This window comes from Bidens hawaiensis, unplaced genomic scaffold (genome assembly GCF_021521415.1).
Source record: "Bidens hawaiensis isolate Kalapana, Puna unplaced genomic scaffold, B.hawaiensis_p1.1 tig00010796_1, whole genome shotgun sequence".
In the NCBI taxonomy this organism is placed as follows: domain Eukaryota; kingdom Viridiplantae; phylum Streptophyta; class Magnoliopsida; order Asterales; family Asteraceae; genus Bidens; species Bidens hawaiensis.
In genome coordinates, this window is record NW_027491829.1 from 466,872 (window position 1) to 484,440 (window position 17,569).

At 33.5% G+C, this 17,569-nt stretch overlaps 1 protein-coding gene, 2 non-coding genes and 3 pseudogenes across 5 annotated transcripts; 2 read left to right on the forward strand and 4 right to left on the reverse strand.

Moving 5' to 3' along the window:
* Positions 1-17,569, forward strand: part of LOC143536362 (UDP-glycosyltransferase 87A2 pseudogene) — a 71,931-nt pseudogene that overhangs the window by 6,366 nt on the left and 47,996 nt on the right.
* On the forward strand, positions 2,044-3,443 carry LOC143536341 (UDP-glucosyltransferase 29 pseudogene; annotated as a pseudogene).
* LOC143536391 (putative protein phosphatase 2C 26) lies at positions 4,893-8,682 on the reverse strand. 3 transcript variants are annotated; one of them, XM_077030393.1, is made up of 11 exons: positions 8,538-8,682; positions 8,381-8,432; positions 7,256-7,335; positions 7,050-7,131; positions 6,676-6,746; positions 6,500-6,579; positions 5,649-5,746; positions 5,412-5,535; positions 5,240-5,322; positions 5,101-5,149; positions 4,893-5,005 (listed from the first exon to the last, which is right to left on the reverse strand). In XM_077030393.1, exons 1-11 carry the CDS (start codon positions 8,663-8,665, stop codon positions 4,953-4,955), a joined length of 900 nt encoding a protein of 299 aa, XP_076886508.1. In that variant the 5' UTR covers positions 8,666-8,682; the 3' UTR covers positions 4,893-4,952. The 3 variants fall into 3 exon arrangements, 2 of the variants coding, with proteins under 2 accessions (XP_076886508.1, XP_076886509.1); XR_013135876.1 differs by having other exon boundaries at positions 4,992-5,005; positions 5,240-5,317; XM_077030394.1 differs by lacking the exons at positions 7,256-7,335; positions 8,381-8,432; positions 8,538-8,682 and having other exon boundaries at positions 6,689-6,746.
* LOC143536417 (U1 spliceosomal RNA) lies at positions 10,154-10,314 on the reverse strand. The gene has a single exon (XR_013135880.1). It is a non-coding gene; the product is annotated as a U1 spliceosomal RNA (small nuclear RNA).
* On the reverse strand, positions 11,000-11,102 carry LOC143536418 (U6 spliceosomal RNA). The gene has a single exon (XR_013135881.1). It is a non-coding gene; the product is annotated as a U6 spliceosomal RNA (small nuclear RNA).
* On the reverse strand, positions 12,190-15,478 carry LOC143536342 (uncharacterized; annotated as a pseudogene).

Below are 17,569 nucleotides of genomic sequence, written 5' to 3' on the forward strand. Positions count from 1 at the left end.
TTCTGATAGTCTTGTGAAATCGTATGATTTTTCATTTTATCTTAATCAGAATTTTTTTTTGATTTCTTTTCTGTAGTGTTACAGAAAGTTCGTATATGTCGTGTGGCATGTCTTTGTCTTAAAAGTCTTGTGGCTTTATGTCATGGCTAGATATATGTATGATATCTGGTATACAATCACATATTTCTGTTATAATTTGAAATATGTGTATGATTGTCTTTTTATATAGTGTTCACTGCATGTTATGGTATACTATGTGCCATTTTTTGTGTTAATTTTGTCAACATTTGAATCTAAAGTTCTTTGTTGATTTAATTTTTTAATTGAAATAACTGTGGTGGAAGAAACTGTTTAATAGGTTGTATTATAACTTGGTTTGTTTTTTTTGTGTGAGGTTTTTTCGGTGCGTTGATCATTGGATTGCTTGGGTTCATGTTCGAGCTTAGATCTCATACACCTACCTTACTTACCTTGTTGTTCTTATATGAAGACCCATATGTAAGTTCTTTACTAACGCTAAGTAGTAATATCAAATCTATCTCCATATGTTGAATGGTTTTCTCTCAATCGTGGTGCTTATATTCTCTTTACTTGAAGGTTGTTGAAAAATTAAACCAAACAACCTTTTAAGTGGTATGTCTTGAAGGCTTTATTGTTGTTTGTTATGTTTGTAATCTGATTGGGTCATTCTTATGCATCATTTATTTATCAAAAGTCAATTTATTTTGAATGCTATGAAATCATCTTTGAATAGTTTTTTTCTAAAAGTGAAGTACAATTGATTGGTTTACTATTACCTACATTTTTATGAGTATTCTTGCTTCTGTTTTTTCTTGTTTTTAGTTTATATAAAGTATTTTTCTATTGGCATATTTTTTGTGAATATGAAACATTTCAAAAGGATTTGATATTTCAGTAATAAAATACTGTAAGATTAGTTGTTCAAATATGTTAGAAATTGCTATGATGTTAAATGTTTATATGATCTACAAATTGGAATAATCCTAAAAAAGTATAATATTAAAAGTTGTTGCATCTGTTGATCAGAGAATGTCATTATGTTTAGTTGTTTGCCTATTGAATTGAGGGGGGTGTTGAAATATATGAATATGTATTTTTGTTTCAATTCAATATCAAACATATAAATATATAATCGTATAAAATATACCGTACAATTCAATATCATACATATCTAGGATAGGCTGTTTGGTGTTAATTGTTTCTCTAATATATTTTTTGGTTGTGTTGTATGTCTATAAATATCTGAGCTGATGATGGATTGGGCTGATGCTGCTGGGCTTATTCATTGGGTCGTTCTCTTTTGTATACGTGCACGGGTCGGAGAGTTGATAGAGAGTCCAAATACCTATACTGGAGTAATATATAAAGAAGAGAAAGAAGTTGAAACCGGCTGGTTGGATTCTATATTTTTTTCATCTATTATGTCTTTCATATTGATCTCACTCTCCCTCAAGTTAGGGTTTATAGTTTGTTCGTTTGTGTTCTTTGAGTTTCGTTGTCCAGATCATAATTATGATCTGAGCTTGTGTATTATCTTAATTCAGATTCAGTTTTCATGATAGGACTTTAGGGTAATAATTACCACAATACAAAGATCTTGGTATATAAAGACTGCGCATTATTTGCGGATGTAATAATAATGCAAGGATCTTAGTAACACTAAATAAGTAAATATGTATCAATAAAACCCAAATTCACATACCAATAATAGTTAAAAACAATTAATATTTTCTATAGTTAAATCAAATATATAGTTAGGCAGTTATCAAAACCCATAATATAAAATCATATTATTTTTTTAGCTGCGTGTTTATCATTAACATTCGATCACAATTTAAATTTCTTAAAGATTTACTAAATATATTTCTAAAATAATAAAGTAACTGAAAATGGAAGTGAATTTTGCATGTAAATAAACTAACATTGTCTGCTATATATACATATATATTACATTGTTACACCTATCAAACCATATTCTTCTCATACCACAGACAACCTCAATCAAATCAAAAAACATTCATAATGTCGATTATGAACAGAAGAAAGCAGACTGTTTTGATGTTCCCATGGTTAGGCCATGGTCACATATCACCTTTCCTTGAACTAGCCAAAAAACTAAACAACACAAACCGCTTCAACATCTGCCTTTGTTCCACTCCTGCTAACCTCAAATCCGTCAAGAACACCTTAAAAACCGAGGGTGGTTTGTCGTCGATTGACCTCATCGAGCTCTACCTTCCGATACTACCTGACCTACCACCAGACCTTCACACCACCAATGGCCTCCCTCTTCATCTCATGCCTACTCTCAAGAAAGCTTTTGACATGTCAAGCCCTCAGTTTTCAAAAATCTTGTTAACCGTTAAACCTGATTTGCTCATATACGACATGATTCAATCGTGGGCCCCGGTGTCGGCTGCCTCCTTTGGAATCCCTTCAGTGGTGTTTGTCACCACTAGTGCTACTATGGCTGCCACCATGTTTCATCTCTACTTGTACAACTCCAAAGGTATGGATTTCCCGTTTCGTAGTATTTTCTTTCGTCCCTATGAACACAAACACAAGCATGAGATTCTCGAGAGCTCGGCAAATAACCGGAAAGATAAAGATCGTGTCATGGGATGCGTTGGGAACTCGTCAAGTATTGTTCTTGTTAAGTCTTTTAAGGAGGTTGAAGGTAAGTATGCTAATTATCTTTCTAAGCTGACCGGTAAAAAGATTGTACCGGTGGGTCCTCTTGTCGCCGAGCCTAGTCATAATGCAAACTTGAAACAAGACAGTGTGATGCAGTGGCTTGACACGAAAGCCGCTGGATCCACTGTCTTTGTTTCGTTTGGGAGTGAGTATTTTCTTTCTAGTGATGATTTGGAAGAAATAGCCCATGGGTTGGAACTGAGCAATGTGAACTTCATTTGGGTATTAAGGTTTCCAAAAAGTGAAACCAAGGTTGAACTTTCAGAACATTTGCCATTAGGGTTTCTTGAAAGGGTAAAAGATAGGGGTTTATTGGTTGACGGGTGGGCCCCACAAGCAAAAATATTAAGGCACGAAAACATAGGTGGGTTTGTGAGTCATTGTGGATGGAATTCAGTATTGGAAGCAATGAAATTTGGGGTTCCAATAATTGCAATGCCAATGCATCTTGACCAGCCGGTCAATGCTCGGTTAGCAGTGGAAGTAGGGGTTGCGGTGGAGGTACTTAGAGACGAAAATGGGCGAGTGAGGTAGGACAAGTTGTTAAAGAAAAAGCGAAGCAAATGAGAGTTTGTTTAATGAAGAAAGGGGACAAGGAGATAGATGTGGTGGCTGCGGAGTTGTTGAAGCTGTGTCAAACCAACCGCCGTGGCAATGGTCATCGGAAGACGAAAAGCGAAAGTTTTGCCATTGACAAGTTATATTGTGGGTTGAAAACTGAAGTTTAAATGAAGTCACTAAGATAGGAGAGAGTTAAGAATATTGTTCCTTCAGAGTATAACTAATTAGCTAAGGGTTTGACTGTTTTTGAAGATGTTTTTATTATTATTTTCACAAAGACTAACTCACTTTCTAGTGTTTTATTTCGTTTTGTGGAAGGCTACCCTCTTTTGTGTAGCTTACATTAATATATAACTATTATTATGAAAATTTGGAGTGCATGTTTTATTTTTTTGGTTATATAAACCATGCAATTTGGCCCTTTTTCTAGTAATTAAGTTGAGCAAATGCAAAGATTATGTTAGTAGTTAGTAACTTAGTATGCCACCTATACATTGCTTTATTACAATTTACATGATTTACTTTGTTCTTTGCTTTACTTATATTTTTTACAATATTATATATAACTTTGTAATACTTGCTGGTGTTGTCCAATGAATTGAATATGATCACTACATTTTAAAGAGGTGTAAGGGTTTTTGAGTATTTGAGTAAAAGTGACTAAGATAATGTTTCTATGGTAATTTAGGGTTTAAATTATCATATTTATAACACAAGTAGTTTCTGTCAAAAGTTTAATTAGCACTCTAATGGTAATTTACTGGAATCACTAGTATTGTGGTATTATTGATGTCTTATATTGAAACTTTCGCGTGAAGGTATAAGCATGATGGACAACACGAGTGGTGGCATTTTGGTAATTTTGACTCTCATGAATGAATGTGACTATTTATCATCTTTTTTAGCCTTTGTGCAATCTACAAATTACATACTTTGATGATGTTGGAAATCTTTTGGGAAGAGAAACCAATAATTTAGTGTTAACTGAAGAACATGAAAGATTACAACATCATTTATCACAAATAAGCCACCGGTTTCAGGTTTATTTTTCACTTGTGTTTTAGCGGTCATAGTTTAGTGACATTCGTTAAGGTTGGTGATTTTGTGGTTAGGCCAGTTTCTACTTGCTTTTTAGGATTCAGTTTTGACTTTTAAAGTCAAACTTATTACTTTGACTTTAAAAGTCAAACTTGACAATTTGATGCTTGTCCACCACTTTAAAGCTGTTTTTCTAAAGTTTTTCATTCTATCCTTAGAACAAACCCCGAGGTCCTAGCTGGCAAAGAGGCGGTCGCCACCACACAGACATCAGCCATTGTGGGCCTCACATTTGATTTTGATGTCCGGGCATTCGGACGAGTGGTAGGTCCCATGTTAAATGGCCATACCAGTTTTATTTATTTTTTATTTTTTTTTCTAAAACACACCCCAAACTTATACCACTCTCATTCAAACCATTTCACTCTCAAACTCAACCTACACACATTCGATCTCAAATATGGGTGGCGACTGGCGAGTATCCATTTTCCATTGCCGATTCCGTAATTTGTTAAGTCTTTAAAATGCAATTTACAAATCAATAAATAATAATAATAATAAAAATAATCCTCTTTACAAGTAATGTATAGTGATCTTACTCATAGAAGCAAGCAATACATTCAGGATTATCAATCATATCAATCAATTACCACTTCACCAACAATTACAGTTATATCATCCATCTTTCCACCTGCACAAAACACTCGGTCAACACGGCTTGTTGACCACAATTTATTAACTTTTTAAGCTCAAATTTATAAAGCGATTAAATTGCGTTAATCATGCCTGTTAGCTTCTGTCCCAAAGCCTTTTTCCACCATGGAACATCAAGTCCCTGTGTCACCAAAATTAAAATACTTTTTAAAATAAATATGAATATAATATTGTGTTATTTCAAAATTTAATGATGTAAAGATATATTTACTCTGTTTCTTGCTTCAATTGAGTATGGGGAGTCAAAGTAGAAGTCAACTGAGTGTTTGTAGGCGAGATCAGCCAATACCTTTGCTAATATTCAAACAAAAACTTATTAATGACACTTGAAATTAATTTGTTTGTTTTTAAAATATGATATTATATATTCAAGAAACAGTTACCGGTTGTCACGGCATCTTTATGTTCTTTAACTATTGTTACAATTTCATGGTCAAACACGTTATCAAAAAGCCCGTCCGAGCCCATTACTATGATGTCCCCTTTCATTGAATCAATACTTGTAACCTGCGTTTGTTTGTATAGATAATAATATAATTTAAGAAACATAAATAATAGTTAGAGGTGGCAATTCTGACCCATTACGCACACCCCACCCACCCATCTATGAACTTTGTTACCGTGGCGTCTAGATATGTCTGACTGACTGTCTCGGAGCTCAACTGATATGGACAATCAAAATAATGCTCTTGTGGAAATGTGGAAAATATTATTTGACCTAAAAGTTCAAGTTTTATAGGAATAATGTTAGGCCTGTATACAAACCGAACAAACATGAATGATGCATGTTCATGTTCATTCATTTAACTTTGACTGAACAAACGATCGAACACGGACAACTAAATGAACAGACTTCTCTTGTTCGTGTCCGTTCATTAAGAAAATTAGCGTGTTCGTTTATGCTTGTTTGTTAGTTGTTTAAATGAACGATTCACAAACGTAAACAAATGAACATAAATGAAGATAGATGAATGGACATGCTTGAGCGAACACCAAGTATTAATAAGTTAACGTGAGGATCTGCTTGTTGGGCCTATTTATCAAAACTTTATTAAATTGTAACATTGCAAATTTTAATTTCATAAAATTAATCAGACAAATATAAATAAACGAACGTTTATGAAATGAACAAAAATGAACGAATGAGACACATGTTGTCATCTTCATGTTCGTTCGTTCAACAAATGAACAAAAAATGTTATTTGTGTTTGTTCATTGACTAAATAAACGAACATAAATGAATGAACTTAAACAAGCAAACGTTCACTAACATAAACGAACAAACTAGACATGCATTCATGAGCGTTCATTTAACTAAATGAACAAAAAATGATGTTCGTGTTTTTCGTTTATTAAATAAATGAACTTCCTACCAAATGGTTCACTGAACGTTCAATTCATTTACAAGCCTAAATAATGTAACTAAACAAATAACAACAAAGTCGAACAAAATGATTAAATATTGTTTTACCTTTGCGAATAACCCGAAGTCCACAATCTCCAACATTAGCAATCTTAAGAATCCCATTATTGTCTAGCATAGAAACAATTCTACAGAAAACAAAAAAATTATTGTGTAAGAAAATATTTAGATGTGGATTTAACTTGTGATTAATGATTTAATTAAGATAACATGTTAAAACATACACAGTAGCTGAACCTGTTGATGACGTGGCAGCATGTGCTTTTCTAACAAGAATCCTAGGATCATAGTTAACCTGTTACAAAAAATTTCAATAGTATAAATTACACTTTTCATAGTTTAGGTTTACACCAAATTGCAGACTGTTTTCTTTAGGTTTATACTGATAAAACTGTTTAAAAATGACCATTTTGCCCTTACAACAAAAATGAAAAATGTGTAATTTTCACAATTCTTTTCTTTTCAGCCTTTCTCTTTTACTCTCTTTTTCTTATACATGTCGTGTTCGAGTTCATAATTCAACTTGTTTTCTAATTATTTAACTGCTTCTGACAAATATCTTAAAATCACTATAAAAACAATAAAATTATTTAACTACCTCCTCATCATCAACTAACGATGAAGCTCTTCTCATAAGTTCTCTTGAAAATTGTGCGGGGTCCACATCTTTTTCAGCCCACCTACCATTATATTATTTGCATATCAAAAGATTGTATGAAGCTTAGGCTACATTTAATAATAACATATTAACTAATATTCTTAATATTTATGGCTGCAATCTTCAAAGAAATCAACACGACATACCCTGAAACACCGTCTGCAACTGCAATAACGCCACCGCTATAACCGCTCACAAAGAAAGCATCTTCCCCACCTTTGTCAACCTTAATAATAAATATAAAAAAGTTGCAAAACAGATCAAACGAGTCATTTTTAGTACGGGTCAAAATAGGAGTATAGGACAAGTGATGTGTGTTTATACGAGCTGCTAAATGTTTCTTGTAAATAGTGAATGTGTTGTTTATTATGACTTATGAGTTATGATTATGAGAATACTGCTTTACAATCATACTTGTCTTATATAAAACACAGCCCACATCAACGTATTCATAAGTAAACGTAGGCCTGTAAACGAACCTAACAACACAAACGGATGAAAACCGAACAAACGATCGAACACAAACAATTTTCGTTCGTTCAAAGCCTAAACGAACGGTTCACGAAAGTAAAAGACGAACATAAATTAATGATCATAACTAGCTAAAACCAATAAAAAGTAATGTGGCACAACAATGTGTCAGACAGTCAGGCCTAAAAACTTACTGATACTAGACTAAACTGTACTGAACCTAAAATATTTAAATGAATATATAAACAAACGTAAACGAGCAAACTAAAACAATCGTAAACTAACAAACATAAACAAACGAACATACACGAATTTAAATGAGCAAATGTAAACCACGGTTCACGAACGTAAATGAACGAATGTGGTCATGTTCAATTTGGAATTAAGGGTGCAGACGAGCCGAGCTTAAACGAGCCTGAGCCCAAGCTCAAGCCTAAAACTAAGCTCGAGCTTCACTTATCGAGCTCGAACCGGCTCACAAGCCTAAACGAGCTTGTCATTAATATAATAATTTTTATAATAGATATTTAATAATTATTAATTAATCCAATATAATGCTATGAAAAAATAACTAAATAATATACATTTTGTTACATACAAAATTAAAATTGAAAAAACATATAACAAAATTAATTAAGAAATAGTAAACGAGCCGAGCTCTAGCTTCAAAAACTACTAACGACGGGCTCGGCTCCGCTTGTTGGCACCCCTATTTGTAATCCGCTAATTAAACAGACGAACATAAATGAACTTGAATTGTTTTATATTATATTATATACTCCGGGGGTAATTAGAGATACCTTTTTGGGATGAGGAATGAGTTGAGTTCCAACTCGGATTGTTAACTCGGGCCTATAAATAAAAAGTAAAGCAACATTCATGTCTGTCCATCTTTATAATCATAATATGCAACTTTAGGTTATTCAAAAATAATGGAAATAAGTATTATTATTATACCGTAAAACAGGATTGGATACTGGGGAAGTAGAACAACGAATAAAGCTTAATCTCCTTTTCGAAAGGTTAATTGCAGGTCCAGATGAAGAAGATAAGAAGATATGATGATGAGAAATCGTGACCGTCATTTTCCGACGACCGTTGCTCAGCTGCTCGTGTTGGTTGCAAAGGTTAGTAAAGAGTGTGTTTGTGCCTGTGGGTTTGATGGACATTCTGCCACGTCACGTCATTCTTTTTTATTTTCAAATAACTATGTTGTATAATATGACTGAGACTTAACAAAGCATGAAGCACCAGTAGTAGAATAGTAGTACCCTGTCACGATACAGACCCGGGTTCGATTCCCGGCTGGTGCATTTGATGTGATGTTGGGTCATCACATGTCTTCAATCATTCGAATTATATAGCGCATCTGAGCAAAACAATTTTTGGTTTTTTGTTTTCACGTTAATGGGATGAACGACTCGGCCACTAACACCACTCAACTTCTTTGAACTCATGCGGTACCATTTCTCTGCTTTAAGTATATGAAGTTTGGTTATAAAAAAAAAAGTTTGTCAAAATACCAAATGGTAAGACAACTTGGTTGTATACTTGTATGTGATATTATTTGACTCTTTAGAAAGTCAAAAGCTAGCAGGAAAGGAATCAGAACCGAGAAGTTCTACACGCCAAGGTGAGTTCACACAACTGCTCAAATATTAAACTTATGCGATATTGTTCATAAAGGGAAATTATTAAGTAAAACTTATATGAATCTGTTTTTATTTCCATAAGTATATTCATAGAGTGTTAAGTTTAAATATTAGTAAAAAGTGTGTTTATCAGAACTAGATATGTTTCTATAATATAAAGGCATGTAATAGGTGTGAATTGTGTAACCATAACCCAAGCAAGACAACGAACAGAACCTGTCATCATGCAGAAAAACGAACAGGTAAACTGTTGGGAGTGGAGGCCATGCCAATCTTCTCTATATCATTCCAATTTCAACAATGGTTGCAACCTGCTCTACGTAAACTCAACGCATATTAGTCTTCTGACCGATGTGGGATAAACAATAGTACTTTCTTTTTCTTCATTCTACAAAAGTATTTTTTTTTATCAAACAATGTAAAAAATGAAGGGAATAATCTACATGCAAATAATCAAACATAACTTAAATTATCTCTAGTGGTCCTTTCAATATTCTTGTAGAGTTGTAGTGTTAGCTTGCAGTCATAATGTCTCTTAACTTGTTTTTTTATACTTGCTGAGAATAGTTAGGTGATTATATAGATGCATATACGGTTAAACAGATGCGCTTGACCGTTCGTATCACAATCATTAGTGTCCAGATTTTCTCCTCATGTTCTGGCTTGTTTAATTTTTATTTGTATTATTGAGTGTTTGCTCAAATCTACTACTCGTATCGATCAGTTGATTATTAATATTGTTCTCGAAGTTTGTATTGAGTTCTAGGATTTGGTGGTATTTTGGTTTGCGTTTAATTTTTCTACCCGCGATTTTTATCACTGTGTTTGCCACCATGGCTTAGTTCTTGTATGTATCTCTGTGTCTGACACTCAAGAGGACAAGATTCTATTCAACTATTCAAATTTTCAAACTCTAATTGTGTAGAGGCTGCGCGAACGCAAGCCCCCACTGCCACAAATTATGACGTAGGCTCGACCACTTGGGCCGACCTTAGGTGGGCACCCCTCCTAAGTGCAATGGAGGTCACCAACCTAGGCCATGGACCTTTTTGATCATCCATTGACCCTGTCCAGGTAAGTAAGTAATCCTGTGGCCTGGCTCCTTTTTTATACAGCATCACTCGTTCTTTGCTTTTCTCACCAACCGATGTGGGATAACCTCTAAACTGCTTATCTAACCTTTCCTTCTATGTTTTTCAATCCGACTTGTAAAACACTAGCAAACTGCAATCATAACTGATAAAAATCCTGTTTGTTACACCACTTGCCCCTCAAATTCTTTGAACTCATCGAAAGTTGTGCCATTTGTCTTCTCGGTGAATTGGCTTAGTCTTATGGGCACGGATTGATCCTTTGTACCTAATCTGATGTGGTTATGGCGGTGAAGTTGCAAATGAAATGTGTTCAGTATGATTCGTATCATTCGTGTAAGTCTTTATTTAAACGAGCCAAAACGTGATTGAATTAACGAGAAATAGGTGAAGAGAAAAGCATGTAAACAAGAAGAATCTTGGAAGCCATAATGTTCTGCGCAGAGGGATGATTCAAAAATAAAAATCCATAAAAGGGCTCGCGTTAAGCAAGAAATTGAGTAATGAGCGGTTAGGATAACGGCCAAAGTCCGGCGTGTTACATTGACTCACAAACACTTGGTCCCTTCACTAATTCGATATCATTATGCAGAAAAATGAGGTACAAAACTGTGAAGTTTTTGCGCATACCACCCATGAACTGAACTCGATGATCAGGTGGAGAAAAGGGACTGAAAAAAATTTGGACCATTTCTCGATTTGTGCGTGTCATCCTTGCGCAGGGGCCATGCTAATCTTCTCTGTATCGTTCCAATTTTATCGGATGTCCCCGAAGGGACAACGTTTTGCTCCCAGGTGTTCTTTATAAACTCAACACATATTCTTCTTCTGGGCGATGTGGGATGAACTGATGTTAAAAAACCCCTTTTAGTTTGTTTCTTTCTAGTTTCAAAGCATTTAATTTTTTGTAATATTGTCTTTGCCTATATTCTTTAGATCTGCATATGCTTAATTAATTCTCACTGTATTCTTCTGTACTTTGATTAAATATTGACAGTATTTGATCTCTTGATTTTTTATAAGGTTATCTTTTCTTTCTCTAATTACGTAACCTTTATTATATTTATATAAACATGTAGTTATATAAATACGTAACCTTTATTAAATAAAAACATGATTGATCAATCTTTTCACTACTCATTTACTATGAAGATCTGTGAAGGTGAATAGGTGATCATCACTTTGCTTAGTGACAAGCTTAGCAATGAAGATAAACTCTTGGTGATACCAAGGACTTGACGAAGAGTGAGTTCATTAAATCCACCTTAACCACTATAAATTATCGTCTATGAAAATGATCCTATAATGTAGGACACCCTCTAATAGTGATATGCGATAATGCAAATCTTTAAGACTAGCCTAATGATAATTTTTGTATGATATGATGCTTGAATAATTGTTACTGTTGTGATTAAACGTCAAAAGATATCATTAAAATGTTGTGATCGCGATTTGCATGTAAATAACCACACGGATTATGTGTCAATTTTTCACTTTATAAATTGAGATTCTGGCTCATTCATTTTCTAACTGGAATCTTGGTTTCAATGTGTATATTACTACCTTAGCAATTATTTATGCCACAAAGAATCTATGCTATATTTAACATCCTGAGAATTAACTAATTAACAAGCACCAGTGGTCTACTGGTGGAATAGTACCCTGCCACGGTACAGACCCGGGTTCGATTCACGGCTGGTGCATTATTATTTTTTGAATTTGTAACATATTTTTACATAAATTGCTCATACAAAACTAAAATCATACACAAAAACATGATTGTGTTAATTTGGTCTATATAAGCTCCGGTTGTTGTAAAATGGCAACAAATCAAACCCGTTTTCACATGCTAATGTTCTCAATCAGCTACATTTTGTCCATCCTTTTAACAATCCCGGCAATAACCTGAATTTATATTCAAGTTAGTACATGTTTAACAACCGGAAAAAGTTAAATTTGATAATAAACAAAGACTATTTTTACCTTTCCAGGTCCAAGTTCATAACTCTTTTGCAATCCTCGTGATAGAAGAGTCTTCACCGTTGTCTCCCACTGAACCGGTGATGTAATCTAAGACAATCATTATTCATTAAAGGTAATAAAAAAATAAGATTTATTTGGAGCATACGAAGTTTTCATTTGTAAAATTGTTAGCATCAATAATTTTTGACCAATGGGTCGTAGTTTGGATTATTAAAATTCAACTTAAAGGCATATTTTCTTACTTTTTTAGAATGTATTCGCATGCTATCATGTATGTTATATATTTAGCAAGGAGGAAAGAATTTATCGGGACTAACGTGGCGAGCCAAGATTTTCTTGATTGTTTCAGGGTCAGCATGTGGCTGTGCATCGACGTTAGATATAACTGGTATTCTTGGAGTTTTGATTTCGATTGCCGCCAAAGCCGACTCTAGTTGGGATAAAGCGGGCTTCATGAATCTTGTGTGGGAGGCCGCGGCAACAGCAAGGCGCACCTGCAAAAGAAAATTAAAATATTGCATATAATTACCCGCAAGTGTGACACGCATAATAACTAACTAGCAGGATATAACTCTAATAAGACTGCATGCATATAATTTACCCACAAAATCTACTTATCCAAACATTAATAGCAAATTACTGCGACCTAAAGGGGCAGAAGTCAGAACCAATAATATGTTGAGAACTGCATAATGCATTTATTATACTTGTTTCTTTGAAATTCGCATAATTACATAATAGGTTCTTAGAGGATGGAGAGAGGGCATACCGTCATTCGGGCCTTGAATGATTTCGCTTTTGCCTCAACTGCTTCAATTCCTTTCACGCCTCCCGAGACTGCATAGTTTCCCTGTTCGATATAATATATCAAGAGTCCACATTATAAAAAAAAAAACTTGCAATTTGACTTTTGAATTTTGTGGTTAAATCTACCACTTCCCATTATGCTATAAGTTCAACATATCTATTATGAAATTTGGTTGTTAGCAAATGCTTTTTAATAGATTCAATAATAATGTATATGTGAGCATTACACTGCATAAGAAATTTGCAATTTGAACTTTCCCGTCTTCCTCGACTTCTTCATTGGCTGCATCACAGAGTTGTTGCACCTTGCATGAATCAAGTCCAATGATACTGACCATGGCACCTTTAGTAGCATTTGCAGCTTCCTGAGATATATAATACCATAAATTTATATATTTAGAATTTTTATCTAGTCCAGTGACTTAGTATGTAAAGTCTTTTAAGTCATAGAACCAATACCTGCATTGCTTGACCTCTTAGCTTAACCTCTTAGCACCCCTTTCATTAAGAAATGAACCATAATATGTATGTTAGTATAGTTATGATGAGGACAAGGACGATGACGATAACGACAATAATAATGATAGGGGATCACACTTGTATTAATTAGACGACTCACCTAAATGCTCCAGCAAATGCAAGAGCTGTGTATTCCCCTAAACTTAATCCGCAAGTAACATCTACAGAATCGATTATTTGTTGACCTCCAGCACGGGCACGCAACATCTCTACAGCAGCTAGACTAGTAACATAGATAGCTGGCTGCATAATTATACAATAATATGTCAATTAGTATATATGTGTTTTTAGGGTGCACAAAACTTCCTGAATAAATTTATTAAAAATAATAATTATTTAACTGAAATAACTGGCAAAAAACAGTGGAATCCAACTTTTCTTTTGGCCCGTAAATGCAAACGTCCAAGATGTCAAACCTTCATGCATGTAAAGATCAAAACTTTGGTCACTGAATCATTATGAACTGTTTTATTCTCAAATTTAGAACAATGGATGAACAAAAGTGATACAAAATATATTTGTGTAATCATAATTTAACTAAAGAAAGCGTCGATCTAGCCCACCCTAAAATTTTATTTGCCTTGTTGTACAATTCTGCAGCAGCAGGTACCTTGAGAGCCTCATGTCCCATTCCAACTGCTTGTGCACCCTGAAACAAATTTAACTATGAAACTAAGCAAGAGTATAATGAAAACCCCGTAAGTTATTGCGTATATATTGTAAAAGAAATGGACTACATAAATAAACCATAATCCGCCAAACCCAACCAAACCACACGAACCAAGAAAGTTAGCCGGTTTGGCCAGTTTGAAATATGTACAGTCCGGTTTTAACAGTTTGACGATTTACGTGTCGGTTTTGTGTTTGAAACTTGGAACCTAACCATTTAACATTTGTTATTTATTTACTTTAGAAATATAAAGTTACAAGTATATATAGAGAAAATTGTACAAATTGTTCATGCGGTTTGACAATTTTGCAAGTTTGGTCCCCATATTGTAAGAACTGCTAACTTAGTCCAAACATTTATGATAGAGTTACATATATTTAGTCACCACCGTTAATCTCAATTAGTTTTTAATAGAAAAATGGTGCTATGTGTCATATAAATGTGAGGGTAATTGTTTCTTTTTTAATATTGAAACCCTAATAAAATACTTTTTTAAATCACATAACTCCTAAACGTCATAAAAAAATAATATTATACGTATATTCAATAATCCGTATATTATTAAATAAGTAATACAAAATTATGATTAAAAAAATTGCACAAAAACACAAAACCAAACCGTAATTACCGGCAGAACCTACCTAACATTTATAGAGCCTACCCAAGTATATGGATTCTGTATGATAACAAATTTGGCATAAATTTGCTACTCTAATCAAACTTACAAGTTCATCTTGTAGCTAACAGGATTTACAATTAATCATAACATAAGTTCATAAACAATTTCCACAATTTCTGTAGTCACTTTCCAATAAAACAATGAAAGCACAAAAAAAACAAATTTCAATTCACAAATTTGACCTGGCCGGGGAACATGAAGGCAGTTGTAGGCTTATAATTGGCGAACAATGCATCGTCAATTCCAGTGTTCGATCCAACTGATGCGCTCATGGAAACTCTAGATTTATTCAAATTACGACGTTGAAATCCATGTTTAAGACCTCCAAAAGAATATGAGGTTTTTAAGGTGGACGAATCGTGAGCATCAAAACATGCATGGTGATTAAATGAAACCGAAGGAAACACTAGAGACAATGACACCATTGTTGAGACTTGAGAGATGAGTGAAGGTAGAAGATAGATTGGTTATGAGTTTGAATTTATAGTTTGAAAGCATTGCATTAAATCATAATTAACACATAAGTTATTTCTTGTAGTTTTTTTCTAAATCACATCACACTATCATAGCCTTGTGATCTTCCTTCACATTAATAGCCCAGACCCATCTAAATGGGGACTAATTAACTTCACTTCCATAAATACATCTAATCTATCTAAATATTTAATATAATCTAAGTATCTAACTATACATATGATGCCAAGTAGATATCATGTCAGGGGTCTTGAAACCAACATCTCATGTTTCAAACGAAAGATGCTTACAAGCTTCGCTTAAATGGTTAATTGTACTAATTTTTTTGGCATGACATCTACCTGTGCTATTAAAGCAAAATATTCTTCCACGTGTTATTCAACTAGAGTAGCCAACTATGATGTCAACTAATACTATTACCATTTATAGAATTACTAGCAAAGTTACAAATGTAACTTTAAATTTTGTATTAAATGAGGTTTTTAGATATCTATGAATTATAAAATTTTATTTAGCATTATTTATATCTTATGAATTCATAAGGTACATTATTACGTATATTATTAAATTTAACTTTTTTGGTGTATTTTTTTAACTACCCGTGTATTGCACGGGCTATATCCTAGTATATAAATATGTCTTCTCTTCAAGTATAAAACCAAAATTATATTTAATTACTGACCTTTCCATAATTCACAATATACAATTAATTATATCTTTTTTTTCTTATTCTCATTGACCAAAATCAAATAATTATTAAGTTTTTATTAAATTTAATTACGTAAAAGTATTTGTTCTTATAAATAAGACATTTACAATTACTTAAATATATAGCATACACATATATAGTACGCTTTTTTATCTTCTATCTGTGTAACATGAGCAACTAACCCAGTATACATGAAATCAAACACATCTCGAATGGCAGCACCAGACCTAAAAAAATGTTCATCAACATGTAAACTAATTTAAAATATAGTAAACTATATCTATAATGTATATAAACAAAACCCATAAAATCCTATATGTCACAAGTCTAATAACTTCATGTTATAAATTACTAAATTAATTGTTGCATCATCTATTTCTTAAACCGGTTCGAATAAATGGATTATGTAAATGTCCTGTTTATTATCATGTTTAATTATGAAAACAATGATACATACATCTTTGTGCTTTATTTTTATACCGGTTATTTTTTATATAATAGTAATTATTATTATTAGAGGTGTATAAAACGGGTATTAAAATACCCGGGTTCGGGTATAAAATCGGGTTCGTGTATGATCGGGTATTAGAAAATCGGGAATTAATAATACTCGGGTCTGGTTCGGGTATTGGCTTGAAAAACTATACCTTATGTACCGGGTCCGGGGTGTCAGGTATTGAACCGGGTCTTCAATACCCATGTATTTGAATACCCTATTTCCAAAAATTAAAAAAACATTTTTCTGCAGTATTCTTCTGTTAACGGGCTTGCTTTGTTTTCTTTTATTCTAACTCCATTTTTTGCATATAAACTTCAAAGTTCATTCAAACATATGCAAACTACTAAACAATAAACAATGATATAAAAAACATATATTTTATGTGTTTTAAATTGTTGTCTGGTATATCAAAATGCGCTAATATAAATAAGTATTTATATCAAATATATACTTCAAAAATGATCCGCTGGAGAACGGCTATAGATCTGTGGGTAACCACACAACAAGTGGCACACAGACACATGTGCACAAACACTTATATCCGGGTATGCAAAAAAAATCTAGTTCGGGTATGCAAAAACCTGATTCAGGTATCCAAAAAACTCGGGTTTCGGGTATACTAGAACCGGGTTTCGGGTATTATCGGGTTTATATCGGGTTCGGGTTCGGGTTTCAGCATTGAAAGTCATACTCTATCCGTACCCCCACGGATAGGGTCGGGGTCGGGGTCGGGGTCGGGTATTAAGAACCCGGGTTTAAAAAAAACAATTCTGGGTTTTTTTCAGGTCCGGTTCCAGGTTTGGGATTTTTGTGTGCCTCGAATTATTGTTAGGCATTATCAACCTTTAAATTTCTTTTTTTTTTAATTATTGAAATTATGTTAAATCAAACTTACATATCGTAAAC

Coding starts and splice junctions, on each gene's coding strand:
- LOC143536391 (XM_077030393.1), bottom strand. CDS start 8,665: ATGACGGTCACGATTTCTCATCATCATATCTTCTTATCTTCTTCATCT. Junction 8,433..8,537: donor GTATCCAATCCTGTTTTACG/GTATAATAATAA, acceptor TTTTATTTATAG/GCCCGAGTTAACAATCCGAG. Junction 6,580..6,675: donor TCAACAGGTTCAGCTACTGT/GTATGTTTTAAC, acceptor TGTTTTCTGTAG/AATTGTTTCTATGCTAGACA.